General features: G+C 38.9%; 1 protein-coding gene across 1 annotated transcript in view; it reads left to right on the top strand.

Moving 5' to 3' along the window:
- Positions 1–21,876, top strand: part of KCNH8 (potassium voltage-gated channel subfamily H member 8) — a 358,017-nt gene extending 336,141 nt beyond the window's left edge. Inside the window, exon 16 of the mRNA XM_077750888.1 lies at positions 21,172–21,876. Coding sequence (XP_077607014.1) covers positions 21,172–21,876 — 705 coding nt within the window. The remainder of the gene's footprint in view (positions 1–21,171) is intronic.
- Positions 21,877–22,573: the final 697 nt, after the last annotated feature.

The following is a 22,573-nucleotide window of genomic DNA, read 5'->3' as shown; positions in this document are numbered from 1 at the left end:
CAAATAAAAACATTTGAGACAATTTGGAGGCAAAAAGGTTATTTGGGAGGGGGTCCAGGAAGCAAGACAAAGGATAGAGAAGTAAGGCAGAAGAGGAAGGAAAGCATATAAATAAAGCTGTGTTAATTAGATAAATAACGCTGTGGGCAATTGGGGCTCAGTCCTGCTGGGGCCCACTGAGAGAGCAGGTAGGACAATTCAAAACTGTTCCACCATAAGGCACGGAAAAGTGGAATTGAGGGTGCTTCCTGAGAGACTGACTCCCTGGCTCTTCGTGCAGACCTCCTGTAGAGGAGGCTAGAAAGGTGCTTCAAACAAAAATATGCAGGAAGACCTGGACCTGTCTTTGGTGACCTTCAGAGTAGACCTAGGGTGAGGGCATTTGGAGAGGCACAGACAGCGTAGTGGAATCCCCTTTCTAGGACTAAGATTTTCTGATGAGATCTTACTGAAAAATATAAGTCATTGACACTGAGGAGATTTTTGGAAAATGAAATCATATTATCGTATCAATTTCCAATTATCTCTAACAATGGAAAACTGCAGAGTTTGTCATAAAAGTCCAGAGGTTTCTCTTAAACCTGCGTATCTTCAGCTTAGCGAAGATTTGTGACTTACTGCTATCTCTCCTTCTGCGCCCACTTTTCTCTGGAAGTAAGTTTGTTGTGAACAAGACGTAAGAGGGACAAAGGGCAGACTAACAATATAGGAATGGAAAACTAATCAGATTGAAACTCCTTAAAATCACAAGGACTTGGCCATACACTGGATCTCCTAAATAACACCTTGTTAAATACAACAACAACAAAACAAAAACCAAAACCAAAAACAAAACACTAAATATCCTGGTGGAAAACTTTCTATTGAACAATTTCTTTTCAACTATTGATCTTGGCTAAAATCACCAATTAATACTATTTGAATTCTTTTCCCTCATATTTGAGATCATTTGATGGTTTTAAGAACTGACTGACTGATATCTTACCTCAAATACTAGAGTTAATAATTATCCTGGGGAAATATGTATTTATATCTTCACCTTTTTTCTAATGTTTATTTTTGAGAGAGACAGCATGTAAGTGGAGGAGGGGAAGAGAGAGAGGGAGAGACAGAATCTGAACAGGATCCAGGCTCTGAGCTGTGAGCACAGAGCCTGACATGGGGCTCAAATCCATGGACTGTGAGATCATGACCTGAGCCAAAGTCGGACGCTTAACTGACTGAGCCTCTCAGGCGCCCCTATCTTCACCTTTTGGAATGTACATAGTTTTCCAAATCACAGCTAAAATCCACAACACTGTACGATTTTCCTTTGACAGTATGAACCACTGGTAGATACGGTAAAACAGATAACCACTTGAAAAACAAAATATTTCCCCAGTGTGATTTGCTATTCATGATTGCTTTTCTAGTGAGATGATATAAATCTTTTTATCAAAATATCAATGGTCCAATTATCCTTCCCTAAAGAATTAGTTTTTCCTTATAGGAAAATATCTGATTTTTTCATGGTTGAAGTTAAATTAGAAAAATCTTATCCTTTGCACATAATTTAATTTATAGTCTTGATTCTTTGGGTAGTGCATTAAAACCCACTAAGGCAGAATGAAAATACAAATTGGCTTTGGGGCGCCTGGGTGGCTCAGTCAGTTAGGCATCCGACTTCAGCTCAGGTCATGATCTCACAGTTCATGGGTTTGAGGCCCGTGTCGGGCTCTGTGCTCACAGCTAGCTTAGAGCCGGAGCCTGGTTCAGATTCTGTGTGTGTCTCTCTCTCTCACCCTCCCCTGCTCACGCTGTCTCTCTCTCTCAGAAGTAAATAAAATATTTTTAAAAATTAAAAAAATACAAATTGGCTTCAAAGTATAAAATTATTTTTCTTCTGATCTTGTTTTTTTTCCTCATATCTGCTATATAGCAATGTTGTTTATATAGCCCCCCCCAAAAAATCTGTCTTTTGAAATCCAAGCCTAATTTTTCCACTTCACCTGTATCCTGCCACTCAACCATGTGATCATTTGATTGCTTTATTCTTCATTTATTCTTTTCCTTGTTCTAAGTAAACAAGAGAAGAATTGATAATGAACATGGGATGTGCTGCATAATAATAACTCTTTAATAAAAAGGGCAATACCCGATATATGTGAGGCATGTCGAGCGTCGTGTAAAGTTTGAGAACATGGCAACAACCCCATTCTGATACTTGCTCAGACATTTAAGATATAAAGACATTGTTCACTGATGTGTAGATTTCATAATCAGCTGGCTAAATACAGAACAAAAATCAGAAAGGGAATAATGTTGGTAATAACCTACATTCACAGAACAGTGAAGAGTTTAAAAGATATAGGGCAGCTGCTAATATTAGAACACTTTTGAAAACATTGTCATTGCTCTACAGCAGACAAAGAAATAGTGCAATTCTAAGGAAATTGTTTAAAAATAACAACAAAATGTCACCATAGGGAACGTGGGCTGTGTAAATCAAATGCTCCATTTCTGAAAAGGTTTGTAGGTAAGGGTTAGAATGTTTTCTCATTTCTGAAATCTGCCTGACCCAGAAAGACATTGCAGCAAAGCCTACCAAGGGAACCCACGTGCTCTGCCACAGCAGGCGGAAGACATAAAACACACTAGCAAAGAACAAGAATGAGCTTTAGAGAAGGAAAGGTATTCGGATTCCTATTCATAAAATTAACTCTCTGACTTCACCTTCCCTAAGTTTAGATTTTTCCTCCATTAAACGGTAATGATGAAATCAGCAATATAAGATTGTTGTGAGGACTTAATACCATATGTCAACCACCCAGCATGATGTCTTCTGTTAATAAGGGGTCAAATACACATTCCCTCCTTATACAAGGTTAAACTTCTATTCAATACAAGGTGACTTCTCAACTTAGCACTCCCCTCCCTGCTCTCCCCTGCACAGTGCAGACTAATTAGTCCATGCTTATGGAAGAAAATGAAAATGAATGGACTTAAGGGAAACATTTGATCATGAAAATGATTACTTTCTACTTGAGACTTTGCTTTTGCTATGAAAATACCTAATATAGGGGCACCTGGGTGTCTCAGTTAAATGGCCAACTCTTTATTTTGGCTCAGGTCATGATCTCACAGTTCATGAGATTGAGTCCCGCTTTGGGCTTTGTGCTGACAGCAAGGAGCCTGCTTGGGATTCTCTCTCACCTCTCTCTCTCTCTGCCCCTCCCCCCACTTGTGCTCTCTCTCTCGCTCTCTCTCCCTCTCTCTCAAAATAAATATTCAAAAAAAGAAAAGAATATAAATTAAAATAGAAAAAAAGGCATATTGTTTATGTTTCAGTGTATCTTATTTTAGCTAACTAGTTTGATGTAATAGTGTCAGTACATTAATGTAAAGAACACTTGTTCTATGAGACTTAAAGATTTAAGGGCAAAGAGACCCAGTATGCCAGTTTACCAATGTTTAATCATTACCTGACATTACACTAAACATATAAATAGCAAAATGCTTATAAAACTAGGCAGAATGGAAGCTTACTGGAAAGGTAAGCATAGCCAAATCTTCACTTTCAAAATGAAAGAATGCAGGCTTATGAAACCATTCTTGCTCAACAAAGGGCATTTTGATTGGAATGCTCTGACTGACACTTTTAGCATTTTATTTTGTTTAAAAATAACTGTATTCAGATATAATTAACATATCATATTAGTTCGTCCATTTATAGTGTATAATCTGAAGACTTTCGGTACGTTCACAGAGTTGTGCGTTCACCACCATACTCAATTTTCAACCATTTTAAACCATTACCCCACAAAGAAGCTCCATACCATATAGCCATCACCCGGGATGCTTGAAGTCCCCCTATCCTCAGCCCTATTAATCTACATTCACTACCCATAGATTTGCCTATTCTGAACATTTCATATAAACGGAATCATACATTATGGCCCTTTGTGACTGGCTTTTTTCATTTCATATAACATTTTCAAGACTCACCCATGTTGTGGTATACCAATACTTCATTTCTTTGTACACCCGAGTAATATTCCATTGTATGGATATACCACTTTTTGCTTATTCATTCACCAGCTGATAGACATTTATGTTGTTATCACTTTTCAGCTAATATGAATAACGTTGCTATGAACATTCATAAAACATTCACGCAAGTTTTCATTTCTCTTGAGTAATTAAGTGGAATTTCTGGATCATATGGTTACTCTGTGTTTAATCATTTGAGAAACTGCCAAACTGTTTCCCAAACCAGCAGCAGCACATGAGGGTTCCAAGCTCCTACTTCCCTGCCAACAAGTTTTTATTTGTTATTATAAGACTTTTGTTATTGTAACTATACTAGTGTGTGTGTGAAGTGGTATTTCATTGTGTGTGAAGTTTTTATTTGCATTTCCTGGATAGCTATTAATATTGAGGATTTTTCCATGCGTTCATTCTTTGGAAAACTGTCTGTCCAGATCCTTTACCCATGTTAAAATCAGGTTGTCTCTTTATTCTCAAGTTGTAACAATTCTTTATATGTTCTACACATAAGTTACGATTTTCGGTTTTCTTCTCCCATTATTTAAGTTGCCTTTTCATTCTAGAAATGCTTTTCTTTGAAGCAAAAAAGTATTAATTTTGGCAATATCCAATTTATCTGTTTTTCTTTTGTTCTTTGTGATTTTCAGGTGACATTTACAAATTTGTATCATGAGATCAGTAAAGTCTGCTTCAGTCAAAGAAATAAAACAATAATAACGGAAGTTGTTCTTTACTTAAGAGTTGCTTTACTACTTTCTAAATGGCTATGAAGATTTAGAGGTTCTATTAATAATTCAGATAAGGAAACCTACATGAGTAATACCCTGTGGTAACAGGTATTCCTTAATCCTCTGAATTAGTGTTATCATATCTTTTCATTGACAATTGGTTCGACTGAAACGCACTGACAGAATTGCTAGGCCATTCCAAGATCTGACTGTACAATCTCTTTTCTTCCCCATCATGATCATACTTAATTCTTGACCATCAATTCTCAAGAGCAAAATTTAAAAAGGCAATACATTCACTTGTTGACACAGAAAAACAAAACCCATTTAACTGCTGGCAAAGCCATTCTGCATTTTTCATTTTAAAACATAACTATTATTGATGATAATGATTCATTTTGTGGACACAGCTTTCTAAACTGGAATATACCCAACTATTTAATGATTTGCAGGACACTTTTTGCTTATTTTCAGTTCTCAAACCTGTATGCATAGATAGATTTATATCTTTCATGAGAGATTTACTGATAATAAATAAATAAATACCCTAAAGAATAATGCAGATCTTTCATCCCCAAAAAACATGTAAATCAGTCAAATGTTTATCCTGTGAAGTATAAATTTCACATTCATGTATTTTTGGATATTAGCTGTTTCAGTCCTCCAGGCCTTTGATTACTTATATATAGACCTCTTCTTACTTTGAATAGGGAGATTAAATGGACATATTGTTAAGGGCCCAAGGGAGACTAATGCCATATTCCAAATGGGCAATTTGAGTAGGGTTGAATAAAAGGAGTATTTACAAACAAGTTAGTTGAGTATAGAAAAAACACAAAGGATAGAATAGTCCCTCCCACTGTGGGGATAATAACAGAAGGTCAGTATAACTGCAAAGTCTAAAGGGCCCAGAGTAGAGAGTGGTTATAGAATCTTGAGTCAGAGGAAGATGGGTGGAAAAGCCACCTGAAAGGAGCTGTGATCTGTTGGGACCCTCTGTGACCTTCTGCCTACCTCAACCCTGCAGGGAAACAGCCAGAGGAACACATACCCCAACCTCCCTCTCCCTCCAATCTGCTGATGCTCTACAATGAATGGCCAAACCCAACCAGAAGCCAATGAGCCTATTGATGGAGTTCATACAAGTCAGCCTCTAAGGAGCAAAACTGGTTGGAAAGTGGATCTGTTCTAGAAATACAAATGGGAAATATTCAGTAAAGTGCGTTACTGTGTATTCAAGCAAGTTCAGAAAATTTCTAGTGAAATTTAAACAATTGGTTATTAATTGCTTATTACTAGCATTAGCCAGTTAGTAGCAGCTAATTATTAATTTACTACTAACCAATAGTTTCAGAATAACTGGTTCTTTTTCAAAAAGATGGTTGTGGGTGGTGTTCCCCTCCCATACTAAATAATTTGTAAGTTGATATGTTTTTAAAAGAATATACTTCTCTGCCATTTTCCATTCACCAGGAGGAAAACTAAGTTCAATAAATTGATCCAATCAGTTTAGAATTCTTTAAAATAGAATCTTATAGTCAGAAGTGATTACAGGGAACTTTTTCCTTCTTAAGCTCCCCCAATACATGAATTTCCCCTTTTTAAAAACGAGAACATCATACATCTTTCAAAAGAGCTATGATCCTGCCTCCAATACCCTATGAACTTTTTTGATTCTTCCCTGATGAATTGCAATTCTTAAGTCCCTTCTTTGAGCTTTAACACCTGCTTTCTAAACTTGCCTTTCAATATTTACTTTTTATGTACATTTATGTTATTTTCACGTGTACATTTCTTCCTTCCCCAAGGCTCTTGAGAACTTGGATTATATTCCAAAAAATTCTGTGAATTGCCTCAAAATTTTTACTATCTTTGTTGTTGTTAAAGTACTCAGACTTAGCTAAGGTGCAACAGAGAATGTCCTGTATCTCAAATAAGGACTTGGAAATAAGCATATATGAACTTGCAAAGGTTTGGGGGTTTTTTCAGACTTTTTATTGGAGAACAATTAAGGACCTAGAGAAATGGGCACTGATACTTCCCATTTGCTTGTGCACAATTATAAATAAACACAATATCATCAATCAGTACTAAATTACTCAAATTTCCTTTTTATGCTTATATGACCATGTGATAGGATAGATTTTGAAATAATCAATTTTTATAAATAATGAGTAGAAGAATTGTTCTAAAACAGTATTTAAGCAACCTCAGCTTTGATATTATTGTATTTTGATATTGTGGTAGATCATAAAATCTGAAATTTAGGAGACATCTCAGAGGCCACCTATTCTGGCTTTTTATCCAGTATGAGAATTTTCTTTCTGAAGTTATTGGCGAGAAGTTATTCTGCCTGAATATTTTCTGTAGTAAGAAGCTCACTATGCCCCAAAGAAATTGGTTCCCAAACTTTGTTGTGCTTTCAGATTCTCAAGGAATTTTTTTACAGGATTATAGATATTTTTATTAAATAATATATAAAATAACAAATACTTTTAAAATAACTATCCTTTGGCCAAGCATAGACTAACTAAACCTCAGAACGTCTAGAGTTGGCACTGGGTATCTGTATTCTTTTTATAATTCTCCAAATGCTTCTGATGACCACCAACCTCATTTCTCAATTACTTTAGCTATTAGAAACCTATTCTCTATATTTGACTCATATAACTCTCTGTAAAGAATTCACTCTGTGGCATGTTTTCCTCTTCTATTAATGTTCTCTCTTTCTTGAAACTTTACTCATGTGACATGAATCACAGACCCTTAATCATCATGATTAACTTCCTTTAGCTCTTCCCATTCCTCTTGTTCCAGTTTCTTAAAGACAATCACAAATGACCCCAGTTGCCCTACAGAGGACATTTCCAGAACAGACATTATTGTCTATCATGTTTTAGCTTATGAAAGCACCTGAAGGTCTTGTATTTGTTCTCTCTGTTCAGAAAGCTCTTCCCCACGATATCTGCATGGACAGCTCCCTTCCCTCTTTCAAGCCTATGTGCAAATGTCAATTTCTCAGTGAAGTCTTCCTTGACCAGTTTTTTTAAAATAGAAGCCCCGCTCCCCAAATGTACTTCCAATTTTGTTTTCTCTTGTTGTCCATCAAATCTCAGTTATACTACATAGTTTATTTATCTACATTTGTCATTGTCTTTATCCCCCCAATAGATGTCAGTTCTATGAGGACAGGAATTGTTATTTGCCTTTTTCTTTGCTATGATTGGCACAGAGTAGACATACATTTGTGGTGACAATGCATAAGAAAATGCTGGATTATGCATTATATCTGTTTTAACCATCAGGCATTAAAACATTGAAGAGAAAAATAGAATTTAATTTTGAGTTTGAGAAGAGATATTAGAAATCCTATCATGTGAGATACTCTGATCAGAGATGAGTAAATTGAGGCCCAGAGATAGTCACATATGCAGCAAGAGATATAGGGAGGCCTAGAATCAAGACCTGAATCCCAATTCAGTGAGTTTTCTTTTATTGGGCTAGCTTTCAAAGACCATCCTTGGTCTGCACTGAAAAGATTTCCTTCTGAAAATCACATCAAGACTTAAGTCTTTGGTTCCCTAAATCACCCATATTATACTTAAATGCAATGCTTGATTTAATCATGGGCAGATAATTTTAATATATGATAATTTCAGAAAGGGCTTTTCAAAGAAGCCTAGTAAAATATACTACATGTTTATTCAAGACGAAAATATATGTTCTCCAATATATGTTTACAATTGATGACTATTCCACATGTTAGCATTTTCAAATCCAGAAAAAGAAAGAGAAAGAAAAAGTACGGAAAAGAAAAGAGAAAAGATGAGAAAAAAGAAAAAAAGTACATTTTAACGCAAATGATAGAGTGTTAGGAAAGACATAAGAGATGGCGGGTGGGTAGAGCCCATTTGTAATATACTGACTTTTTAAATGTATTTTTAAATCGAATATGATACCTGGTGACAAAATACTGTACCTACAGCCTTATGCTGACTTCAGTTGATAATCTGCAAGGCTACTTCCTAAAATGATCTCCTCAGCCTTGGAGAAAGAGGAGTTTCTATTCAGATGCAGTTATTAAAAAGTTTGCTAGGAAAATATACTTTTGTTTAAAACTCCATCATTAAAAAAACTTGATTTGGGGAAGGTGTCTGCCAGTGGTTAAAAAAAATTATTTCTAGACCTCTGAACAAGCTTTAGGTATCATGGTTCTGTGGTGCTTTCTATGGTTCATTGCTCAGTTGCTGTGAGAGTTAAAAGAAGAGTCTTTGCATTAATTCAAATAAGAATCTACCCTCTTGATGTTTTCTTGGACACTGGTTTACAGTAGTTAAAAATTGGTCACTGAAATTTATAAGAACCAGAGATAAAGGAGAAACAATTAGTGAAAAAACAGTTTTCTTTTTAAGGTAAAATATTTGGGGGAATTTTTAAAGAAATTAAATGTAGATAGATGTATTTTTTAAGTGAGGTTCTAGTGTGGATATTGAATATTTTGTTTTTATTTTTTAATCATGAGCAATTTTAAACATATAGGTATTGATCTAATAACAGATGTCCAAATAACTATTATCCATATTAGTAAATAATACCATGTCTCCATGTTTCATATATTGTGCTTTAAAGAAATTTAAAAATTTAAATCCTTTCAGGTTCTTCTTCCCTATTTCATAAAGTAATAGATCTCAAGAGTTAGAGAAAGTTATTTAAGAAAAAAATTAGAAATGGGGTGCCTGGGTGGCTCAGCCAGTTAAGTGTCCAACTCTTAATTTCAGCTCAGCTTATGATCTCATGGTTCATGAGTTCAAGCCCTACATTGGGCTCTGCACTAACAGTGCAGATTCTCTCTTAGGATTCTGTCTCCCTCTCACTGTCTCTCTCTCTCTCTGCCCTTCACCCACTCATGTTTTTTCTCTCTCTCAAAAATAAATGAACATTAAAAAAAGAAAAAATTAGAAGTGAGAAAAAGATCATTGTAGAAACTGCCTAAATTAGAAGCAACACAAGAGCAAATAAACAAATAATGCCAAAATAGATTGTGAAAAGGAGGAAAATTTAAAGCATCTAATCTAAAGGAAGAGTTTTTTTTTAAGAAGGATTAGAAGAAAAGCATCAAATAGTAAAGAGAAACAAAGAAGCTCCAACAAACAAAAAATGTAAGTCTCAGAATAAGAATGCCAAATTCAGGGAACCAAACAAACAATAAGAATGATAATCCAATAAAACTCCCCTTAAGTTACCAAAAAACAAATTTTTGAAGTTGCATACTATACTTTCATATCCTAGTGAAATTACTAGACTTTAAAGTAAGAAAAAAAAATTCATTGGTTATCTAGACAAAAAGGTTTTTTTATAAAGGAATCCCACAGGAAAAATCTAGACTGTCATTAAACTTTAAAACAGCAACATTTTATGCAAGATAGAATAACATACAAAATATGCAAGATTCTTAAGAAAAGAAAATGTAAACTAAGGATTTCACATCCAGCAAAAATGACCATAAAGAGGGATCCTGGGTGGCTCAGTTAGTTAAGCATTCACCTTCGGCTCAGGTCATGATCTCATGGTTGGTGGGTTTGAGTCCCACATTGAGCTCTTGGCTGACAGCTCAGAGCCTGGAACCTGCTTCAGATTCTGTGTTTCTCTTTCTCTCTTTGCCCTTCCCCCACTCACACTGTCTCTCTCTCCAAAATAAATACACATTAAAAAAAAAAAAATGACCACCAGGCACCAAACTGTTAACATGAAAGAACTCAAGGAATATTGTTCCCGTATATATTTCCCAAAGAATGCTCTCAAGAACAAGATTCAGAAAACCAAGATGATTTGAAAGGCATCGTCATTGGACAAGTTCATCAGCATTAAATATGTGCTTATTTATAGTACCAAGTCTAAACGAAAATTAAAGAAGAGAATGTATAAGTTGTCAAAGGTATGCTCTGACAGTGTAAATATGGATGACCCATTGAAAGGGGAGTGGGAAGAGAATTAGAATAGAATATGCCTCCCCACAATTTTTTCAACTGTTTTCAGTAATCATAATTTGTAATGATAGTACAGGTATTGATATATTGCAATTGTTGAATATGTAATGGGGGATAACGCAAATGAGCAATTATGGGATATCTTAATTCTATCATCTTCTATACCTCAATAACCAGAATTCACAGTGTAAAGGAGATACAAATGTAGTTCTGAAACAGAATTAGAAATACTAGTATAAACCTGTGTAGTATCATATACATACATACATTTCTGAGCTCTTTCAGCAGAAAAGGAGTATAAACAATGGCCAGCCCAATAACAGTGAATATCTCTATGCCTCAATTATGGCCTCAAATAAAATTTCCCATTATAAGAAACCAGAGTCTCTTGGATAAATAGCTGTTTCCACTTCTGGAGGTATGAAATACAAAGAAGTCCAGAACACCTTAGTGTACAAGACAGGAAGAAATTTATCACACACTCCCAGGACGATGTCAAAAGAGCTCAGGAGCCAATATAAAGAGTCTCCCACTGGCCAAAGATGGGATAATTTTGGTAAGAATTAGAAATCCAGAGGATTGCAACACATAAAATAGATAACAAATGCCCCAAAGTGACAGCATAATAAGCTTCTGAATTTCCCTCCTCCTACAGACACACTGAATGTACACACTGAGTGTACACAGAATAATTCCCTCGGACAAATATAAAAATAAGAAATAATAAGGGGCGCCTGGGTGGCTTAGTTGGTTAAGCGTCCAACTTTCGCTTAGGTCATGATCTCGCGGTTCGTGGGTTCGGGCCCCGCGTCGGGCTCTGTGCTGACTGCCAGCTCAGAGCCTGGAGCCTGTTTCAGTCTGTGATTCCCTCTCTCTCTGACCTTCCCCTGCTCACGCTGTCTCTCTCTCTCTCTCTCTCCTAGAAATAAATGAAACATTAAAAAATTTAAAAAAAAAAAGAAATAATAAAAACAAGCTGAATGACTGCTACATATCAGGTGAATGAGAAAGCCTCCACATGGAAACAGATAGGAAAAGCTGGGACACAGACACCAATAGACCCCACCGCAGGTACACTGCCATACAATCGATAGGGAACCCCTGAATCCTAGCATTGGGAAGTTTGGACCTAGTGCAGCGCCCCCCGGCTAGGACCCCCAAACACCTAGCTTGGAAAGCCAAAGGGGCTTACGTTCACACGTCCTACAGGAGCAAGCAAAGTCGTTTGTAAATGGTTGTAAGAGAATGTCTCTGGTTGTACATCCAGGTTCAGCGGAGAGGGTGCATGCAAACATGCCCATCTCCTAGTTTCTCTCTGGAAGGGATATCACTGCATACTTTCCTAGCTGCTGCCTCAGGGTCCAGCTTCTTTTTTTTTTTTTTTAAATATTTTTTGTTATTTATTTCTAGGAGAGAGAGAGAGACAGCGTGAGCAGGGGAGGGTCAGAGAGAGAGGGAGTCACAGACCGAAACAGGCTCCAGGCTCTGAGCTGGCAGTCAGCACAGAGCCCGACGCGGGGCTCGAACCCACGAACCGCGAGATCATGACCCAAGCGAAAGTCGGACGCTTAACCGACTAAGCCACCCAGGCGCCCCTCCAGCTTCTGATCCGCCTACACCTACGTGCTCTCTGTGATTCTCCACTTTGGGACACTGACGGGTCTTGGCACCCCGTCCACTACTGGGAACCACCCATAACAGACAACAGCTTTGATAATCACAAAGACCCTAACCCCTCAAGATTCCACCAAAACCTGTTAGAACTAATAAATGATAAAGTTGCAGGATACAAAGTCAACATACAAAAGTCAGTTCTATTTCTATGCACTGATAATGAACTATCAGAAAGAGAAATTAAGAAAAACAGTCCCGGGGCACCTCAGTGGCTCAGTTGATTAAATGTCCGACTTCAGCTTTGGTCATGATCTTATGGTTCATGAGTTCAAGCCCTGTGTCAGGCTCTGTGCTGACAGTTTGAAGCCTGGAGCCTGCTTCAGATTCTGTGTCTCCTTCTCTCTCTGCCCCTCCTCCAGTCACACTGTCTTTCTCTCTCTTTCTCTGTCAAAAATAAATAAACATTGAAAAAAAAAAGCAAAAGAAAATAGTCCCATTTACTGTAGCATCAAAAAGAATAAATATCTAGGAACAAACTTAAGTAAGTACAAGACTTATACACTACAAACTACAAAATATTGATGAAAGAAACCAAAGAAGACCTCAACAAATCAAAAACTCCAACTACAGACTTGCCAAAGGAATTGAAAAAAGCGGTTTCAAAACTAAATTCTCAGCTCCACTATAATAGGTGTGGAGCTAACCAAAGCAGGGACTAAATCCATAATAAGAACTCATGATCTGACCCCTTCTGGTGCAAACCAGCAGCATTACCATCAAATAGGGGCATGTTAGAAATGCACAATCCCAGAACTCCACATGTACTGAATCTGAATATACACGGTGTCGACATCCCCAGGTGACTCCTGTATACATTAAGTCTTGATAAGCACTGTTCTATACAGCTGGTACTCTGAGAGGAGACAGACTTTTGTTTGGTGCTCATTAATAGCAGTGAGGATCGCTTAGTCAGACAGCAATCTGGATACTAATCAAACTTTGTCACAGGAAGCAGGGAAAATAGATGAGGAAAGCAATCAAAGAGTTGATAAATAATGGATTACAATAATACAGCTAAAGTAATAAAGTTGTGTCCGAAGGCCTGAGCTTGCAGAAATTCAGTGAAACCATTGGCATAATCACTTTCAAGACTTGTAATTCTTCTCTTACTATAATTTAAGACGCATCAGATGCACCTGCAAAAGTGAACCCCTTGGTACTATTCCTGTGTGACCTCAAATAAGCCACTTCACCTCTCAACATTCTAGTCTCTCCAGCTGTAGAACAAGATTTACAACTTTTGTTAGTAATGGGATTGAGATCCTCATTCAGATGAAATTTATGCAAGTGCCGAGTATGATTATTATTTTAGCTGATAGATAAAAAGACTCACTTGTGTTCGAATGCTTTATGAAGCAAAAGACACAAGGATGAAATTATGCCGATCGTCCTTTTTGTTTTGCCTGCTTATGGAGTTTGATTGAACTTGTCTGAATCCCATGGTAAATATGCAACATAACAAAGGATTAAATGAAAGACCATTTAATTACCTGAATCAGAGTTTGTAAAAATGTATATGTGTTCGTGGCAGGGGGAGAGGATTGGTGTAATTAGTACCCGGAATTTAGGAAAATTGTGTCTAGCAGGAAAATGTGTACATGTTTGGCAAAAATTGAGTGACAGGTCAAGAACTCTTCAAGCTAAGAAGATTATATCAACAGATGCATTCCCCATCTGTTCACTGAATGCACAAAAATGGAAATGACGTTTTTTTCCTATCAATTGAAGTTCTAGTTATACTCAGAGGCCATGAATCATACCATGCCAATAGCCAAGATTCAAAAATGTAATAACATGAATAATGGAAGACAAAAGTTAGCTATTTTCCATGTAAAATAAAAGGTATTGGCCAAGGCATATTCTATTCTTCATTATGAAACTCAACACTCCTGTTCCCCAAAGGCACAATCCAAAGACACACCAGAAGACCAAAGCTGTGTTTACACCAAAAGGTGCATAATCTAACCATAAAAACTGGCAGTGGGAAGTCTTATTGGGACAAGAGGTCACCAGCACCACAGACGGATTTTTTTCAACTATATAATAACACGGTGGTTTAAAAAACTCCCATTTTGAAGTGGTGGGGATGTCTAGGAGACATTGAGATCATATAAAACACTCTTACCTGCTAGACTTAGAGTGATACTTTCTGCGTCTTACAGTACCATTTAGGGGGAATTGGTGAAAGTTATTTAAGGGACACCTGGGTGGGTCAGTCGGTTGAGCATCCAGCTCTTGATTTCAGCTCAGGTTATGATCTTATGGTTTCGTGAGATCAAGCGCCATCCCATGTCAGCTCTGCACTGACAGCACAGAGCCTGCTTGGGATTCTCTCTCTCCCTCTCTCTCTGCCCACCCCCACCCCCGCTCATGCACACTCTTTCTACCCTCTCAAAATAAATAAGAAACACTTTTAAACGTTATTTCAGTTCAGATGAAAATACCAGAAACTCATATTAATAAATGAACCATGCAACTTATTATTTCTTAAATTTCTCATGCATCAACAAAGATTTTAAATGGCAGGATTTGTGCAGGGACTAGAGCTATTATAAAAAAACAGTAAACACTAGTCATACTTGACCCCATCTAGGCCCGCATTGCTCCTTATTCAATGCTGATCCACACCAGGCTGCACATTGTTGTATTTTGGCTCACACTTTATAGTGATACTTTATAGAGAATTCTCAATCCATCTGACTGCAGTTACTCAAACCTTCCTCTGGAAATACAGGATCTTAATCCATATTTTCAAAGACTCTAGTAATTGCTGTTACTATTTGTTACCGCAAAGATCCATGCAAAGCAATGCTAAAACTTGGAGATTCCATTTCTTCCAAATTAATTATGTAAAAGCATTAACAGAGTGGTTTCTCTCTCCATGCTGAGGCTGAAGAGCAGTAATATAGATAACTGGCTTTTATTTTATTTGGGCTAAGTATTTCCTGGGTCAGTATTCCCTACCATGAAGAAATTTTCAACTAAGCAGTGTTGCATTATCAAATGCAGATCCTGCGATCCTGACAAAATATCAGTTATATGGGGACCAAACTTTAACATCCATGCTATCATTTAGTCCTCACAACAAAGCATTTGTGGAAATATGATTGAGAGGAGGATGAGAAGTAACATCACATCAGTGGAGCAAATTAAACATCAGAAGAGCAATCCAGATACTCCGGAAACGTGGGCAACAACGACAGATTCTAAGCCAGCCAATAGAAGTTCTGAGAAAACGTGGGTATGGCAAAAATGGAAAAGTCATGGCAGTTAGTGATTCCCTTCTTAGAGGTATGGAAAGACCAGTGTGTGGATTGTCATGGATAGTTGACAAAGTCTGTTGTCACATGGGTGTTTCTATTCATGACAGAAGGTACTGCTCAACAAGACCAAACGCACTGCCCAAAAACCTGCTAAACACCTAATGATTTGTGTGGTTGAACACATATTACTAGGACAACAGAGGAAGGAAGAATCTTTAGATGTTCCAGAGTTTTGGAGAGCAGACTGAACCACTTGGAAGCACAGATGGTGTTTTCAACACTTCTTCTTTCTAGCAGTTGGGACTTTGGAAGGGACAGAAAAATCTTGGATGTGAACAATTGCCCTGCAGATGGTGATGGTGAACTGGTATGGCCAACAGTTTTAAATCCTGGACTGATGGGTCTTTATTCACAGTAGAATTAGGAGAACAGAGAGGAAGGAAGGGGAAAAATGGAGAAAGGAAATGCAACTTAATACACAAGTAAGAGAAGAATGCATATTAACTTATGGTTATGTATCTGTTTTATCTCTAGAAGTACAAATAATCACAAGGCCACATCTAAAATAGGGTAGGGTAGCAACCAGGGATGCAAAAAATGTTTACCAAATTTCAACTGATAAAACAACTCTGGGTAACTGTATTCAGATTGTCACTTGGCATAATATAGTCTTGAGACATGGGAGGCAGTACATAGGGACAGTTTCTCCAGGGAATTAAAGCTGCCCATGGAAACCAAGTTTAGGTTGGGACAAGTCACACGACAGCAAGGTTAATAACGTCCAGTGGAAGTCTTGGCCACCAAACAACGTCTTGGCCATAATTCTACAATTACGAAGGAAACACAAGATCAAAGAGATTAACAGTGCAAATGCCACCTAAAAATTAAACATTAAGGAATACCCAAGGAATTTATATACAAAACCTTTAAGTCATAGTACCTACTTTTATCATATTTACTTGGGACAGAGAGGGCTGGTTACAGATTTCTCAATATAATTTCGTAGTAGGCAGCTCTCTCCCAGGATATTTCTGGTAAAATCATGAGATACAATAAGATAAAAATTGAAGGTAATATGGAGGCCAAGTCCTTCAAAACGACAGGAAGTGCATTTGTTTATACATTCAAGACTTACTGAGTACACGGTGTGTTCTGGGCATTGCCCCGAGTCCAGGAGATACTGAGATAAATTACAGTTTCTACCCTTAAAGAATTTATAGTGTTAGTGGAGGGCAAACAGTCCCACATGAGACTCAAGCTGCTTTGTGAGATTAAGTGAGCTGTCAGGAACTAGCTCTGCAGAGAACATGAAGGATTAGAAGAAGTTTGAAGGGAGAGAAGAAACTCCCCAAGCTGAAAGGGCAGAATTGAAGAGCCCCAGTCAGAGAGAAGAGCACGCACAAAGGCAGTGAGCTTTTCAGCTCACTGTGTTCAGTCTGATGGTGTGCAATGGGGAGACTTCAGGACATGGGGCCACGAAACAACGAGATGGGGCTTGTGAAGGGCTTTGTAATATCCACTCAAAAAGGGACTGTCTTCACTAATATGAGTAACAGAAGACATTTAAAGAATTTAAGCAGTTATTGGGTTAAGGGGAAAACGTTGATTCACTTGATCTGAATGATTTTTCTTTGTTTTTACTGACCTATTTCTGGTAGTACTCTGCTTTTAAGTTGTATTTTGAAGACATATCTCCTTAAATGGATGGAGCCTTGCTCACAAAGTAGCCCCAACAACCTTTTTTAGCAAATGCAAATCTTCTTAAATGTTTTTAATGTGTATTTATTTTTGAGAAAGAAGGAAACAGAGTGTGAGCCGGCAAGGGGCAGAGAGAGAGGGAGACACAGAATCCGAAGGAGGCTCCAGGCTCTGAGCTGTCGGCACAGAGGCCGATGCAGGGCTTGAACTCACGAGCCGCGAGATCATGACCTGAGGGGAAGTCTGACGCCTAACTGACTGAGCCACCCAGGCGCCTGACATANCTGTCAGGTTTTCGATGTAGAGTATCATGTCATCTGCGAAGAGTGAAAGTTTGACTTCCTCTTTGCCAATTCTGATGCCTTTGATTTCCTTTTGTTGTCTGATGGCTGATGCTAGGACTTCCAGCACTATGTTAAACAACAGCTGACATACACATCTTCTTAGCATACTATAAAAAAGCACTGAGACCCACCAACAGAGACACTGCATTCTTTGCTTTCCACATTTGATTAAGAATAAGGCCTTTTCTATTTTAGAATGAATTTTGTTAGCAAACCCAGCAGGAAGCAGTAAACAAAAGTGCAGTGAATCTTACTGCACTTTCTGTGACAGTTTGTTGTCACCTTCAGTGTCACCAGAGTATCCACCTCCAGGAGATGCCATCTCTCCCTGTGACAGCTGCCTTTGTCTTTGTGAAGGGAGAGATCCCTTACCCAACAGGGATTAATTCCCTCATGTAACTTTAATAAGGTGCAGGGGTGTGTCCTCAGTGACACAGTGACAGAAACCTTTCCTAATAGGATCATTATCCTCCAGAGCTAAAGAAAGTTCTCTTTCCTTAGATTCTTTGCTCCTTTTAGTTCAAGCTAACACAGTAATGTTGTTTTCTGGACATGTTAATGCTTAACATTCCTGGAGCCAGTCATGCCTTGGGATTCCCACTCAAAGTTCATAACCTTAACGTTGTGACAAATGCACAGTAAGAGTTAGGTGTCAGGAATATGGCCATGGAAAGGTATTTCGCTCATAGGAAAATATCTATTTATTTTTAAATCTAGAAAAAATAGTTAACCAGAAATCTGTTTGTTGTACCATTGTGTGGCTTCAGATTTCCCCTGGCTGCACACCATTTTTGTTGTTTTATTTGTATAATTTGACATGAGGAGACTTCGCTGTGCTCAATCAGTCTCTGAATTTCTTACAGATGGTGCCATTTACTTACTTGGTGATGAATTTCAGATAGCTTTTACATGGGAAGCTACCTTTTTGTATCATCTGGGCTCTTCACAAATTCTGATCACATTAGCAAACTCTCTCACCTCCTAAGCAATATCTCCTTTTCCATTTGCTACTATGCTATAACAGAAAGTGCACCAAGCTTAGAAGGCCTGATTTCTAGATCAAAGACTGTGTTTCATGAAATAAGGGACCTTAAATATGTCATTTAGCCTCTGGGCCTTAGAGTCGTCATTTTACAGGGAGGGAACTAATAATGTATCAGTGCCTATCTTGGCACTGTTTATAGATCCAATAGAGAAAAAGGTACCCAAAATCATATTGTATTATAAATTTACAAACATTTATTGAATGACATCATTGTTGATGTGCCAAAAATGCAAAATGGTTCTTCAAAGACTGTGTCCTTATTCAATCCTAATAAAAGTCCTATTGAAAACATTTTTACTGGGAGCTAGTATACTCCTGGTCAATTTGAAACAGGAATTAAGCTCAGATAATCTACAGAAATGGATGGCTACCATATCCCTTCAAACATCTCATTCAGTGTCAGCCTTCTCTTCTAAAATACTGATAGAAGAGCTAATCGATTCAAAATGGAGCCCATGAGTGAATGTCTGCAGTGCCAAGATCCAGATCCAGATCCAGATTTAAGTGTGATCCATGCACTTTAAATTGAGGCTTGCTGGGGCACCTGGGTGGCTCAGTCAGTTAAGCGTCCAGCTTTGGCTCGGGTCATGATCTCGTGGTTCATGGGTTCAAGCCCCGCATTGGGCTTCATGCTGACAGCTCGGAGCCTGGAGCTTGTTTCAGATTCTGTGTCTCCCTCTCTCTCTGTCCCCTCCCCCGCTCATGCTCTGTCTCCCTCTGTCTCAAAATAAATAAACTATAAAAAATTTTAAAAATTGAGGCTTAGCACGTTATGAAATTAGACAACCTACAGTGGAAATCCCAAAACACATAATGCCTTTCTCAGATTCACTGCTTAGCTCCTTAAATGTGAGGCTCAGAAGTATCTTTTTTATTACCAGAAGTTTCAGATCTGCTGAAAAGCCTGGACAAGCCTTCGATCGAGTCCCTGGAGTTCCATGCTAGCAGCAATGCAGAAATACTTTTGGCCTGGCAATTTCAAGGCAGGTGTTACCAGTTGGTTGCCTGAACCATGGAAACACCTCCTTCTGGCCTTTTTTAAGTGCCTGATTCAAGCAGCACTACCTCCTGATGGGCCTGCCAGGGAGAATTAGTTTCAGAACGCACTCACAGAAGTGGAATGAATTAAACTGCTGGATGAATTAGGAATGTATACGTAAATGTTGAAAAAAGTTGGCCCAGAACAGCCATCTTGAATTTGGCATCACTGAAGTTGAACTTCCCTTTGTTCTGTTTTGTTTTCTGATGATATCTAGTCAGTGGGTTCAGAAGCTTATATTGGAGTTTTGTGATTCATGATAGTAAATCAAGTCATAGAAGATACTTTATAAAATATAGTCTTAAAGCGAACAAGGCAAAGTATTACAACCTTGTGTTAGTGTTACAGATCTCACCAAAGATTAGAAAGTACACTTTTGTGTCCTGCTTTCTGAAATACAGGTTTTCCTCACTTTGAAGAATGTAAACACCCCAGAAACGCTCAATTCAATCTTCTGGTGGTCTTCCAGGGGTAAAAAAGTGATGTGGTTGATAAGAAAACAAATAACTCTGGCGAGTTTTATTATTGGTTTTAAAAGTAAAATGAATACTGAAGACTCTTCAGCACTTCTTAAGTGTTGAGAGTTGTGTCTATTTTGAAAATCTTACAAAAGCTCAATGCCTTGCCTAGAAAAGTGAATAGTGCACACACCACACAATCGGAGTTATACTTCCACAAGGTTCCAGGTTCACTGATGAACCCAGTGCCCCCAAGATGCCCATGCTGTTGACCTGTACCTACTCACCTTGCAGGTCATTCTTATGTCTGTCTCTCATTCTGTAGTTTCCTCTCCTTTTGCAAACTCTCTCTCTAGCAAACCTGGTATGAGGTCTTGCTTACTACCTGTATCATCGCTCAAGGCCAGTTTGTCCCTCAACCTACAATGAACATGGGTCTCAACTACATATGGCAAAAGTGACAGCTGTCATTTACTCCCTACTCTGGGCAGATAGGGAATTGAGTGCTCTAAGTACAAGCCCACCACTCCATACTGTTTTCTGAGGCAGCTGGGATGATTTGTGTGCACCACTGTGTATCCCACTAACTCAGAGGAAGCAAGAGGTACTGCCTGTATTTAAGAGATACGAGAAATAATTGACTCATGTGTCTAATTTTGTTCAAGAACCCCAGAGTCACCGATGCAAAATGCCCGACTATGAAATGTCTCCCTGGGTTCCCTCAGAATACGGATGGCTTTAGATCAGGTGCCCCAGCCTCCCCATCCACCCCTCGGACCTGGCTGGAGTTGGAGGTAGAGCAGCTTTTCAGACCTTCCTCCAGAGACATCTCATTTCCCTGCCTCTCTGCTCTGAAATCACTACCACGCACCTCTGACTATTGCCTTCTGCTTTGCTTTATCCACACAGGTGACGACATTGACTCAGGAGGTCTCCCAGTTAGGTAAGGACATGCGGAATGTGATACAACTTCTGGAAAACGTTCTGTCACCCCAGCAGCCATCGCGGTTTTGCTCTCTGCACACCACCTCTGTGTGTCCCTCCAGGGACAGCTTACAGACCAGGATGACCTGGAGTGCCCACCAGCCTTGCCTACACTTGCAAGCAGGTGGAGCTGCTTATACTCAAGCACAACTCTGTCACAGTAATGTCACCTCAGACATTTGGAGTGTGGATCCCTCCTCTGTGGGGAGCAGCCCCCGGCGAACTGGAGCCCCTGAGCAAAATCCTGCAGACAGTGAACTTTACCACTCTCCAAACGTTGATTATTCACCTGCCCACTACCAGGTTGTCCAAGAAGGTCATCTGCAATTTCTAAGGTGCATCTCTCCACATTCAGATTCTACACTGACGCCTCTGCAGTCCATCTCCGCGACGCTCTCTTCCTCCGTCTGCTCTTCCTCAGAAACGTCTTTGCATCTGGTTCTCCCAAGCAGATCGGAGGAGGGCAGCTTCAGCCAGGGAGCCACGAGTCCCTTCAGTCTGGAAAACCTGCCGGGATCTTGGGACAGGGAAGGAGCAGCATCAATCTCTACGGAACCCTCGGAAACCTTCCCACTGGAAGTCGTCACAAGCACAGCAGACACGAAAGATAACAAAGCCATAAACGTATGATATTCGCGCACGTGCGGCAGCTGCCAGTCTCAAACCCACCAACCACTGCATGACAGCTTTAGTTTGCCTTTTTTGCCGCGGGCAGGGGTGAAGACTGGGCAAAGCCAGGAGTCCTGCGGGAGGGCACGCGAGGAGCCAGCCAGAGGCAGAACCACTTCGGTGCCGGAGCAAACACTCGCCAGGTCCTGGAAACAGCGGAAACAGTGTCCTCTCCAGGCACTCACTCACTGGTCTGTTTGACAGACTTTTTCAAAGTCCAGAGACCCTGAGGGTCTGAGCAGCTAGAAGTCCCAGACAAAGAATCTGTTGGATTCATTTTGTCCCGGGTGACTTCTGTGAAGTGCAGCGAAGGTTTTCCTGAGTGCCTGTTTGTCATTCCTGAACAATATCCATCGCACTGTTGGCCTCGGGAGTGCCCAGCTCCTGCTGATCTATTTTTCTTTTTGTGAAGGCAGAGGGACAATTATCACTGCATGTCATCTCCTAGACAATCAGTCAAATAGAGCTGGTGGCCAGTGGTTAGCTATTGCACGTTATTTGCCATGTAAATGAACACGTCTTTATTTATCAAAAAAAAAAAAAAAGAGAGGCTATTTTTATATCCTTGGTATGAAATATGTATTTAAACTATTTAAAATATTTATAAAGAAATGAATGTTTTCTTTTCATTTTGGTAAAAAAGAAAAAGCTTGCCGTT

Source organism: Crocuta crocuta, unplaced genomic scaffold (assembly GCF_008692635.1).
Source record: "Crocuta crocuta isolate KB4526 unplaced genomic scaffold, BGI_CrCroc_1.0 scaffold279, whole genome shotgun sequence".
Classification (NCBI taxonomy): Eukaryota; Metazoa; Chordata; class Mammalia; order Carnivora; family Hyaenidae; genus Crocuta; species Crocuta crocuta.
The sequence above is the reverse complement of the archived record's forward strand: the minus strand, read 5'-3'. Positions and strand labels throughout refer to the sequence as shown.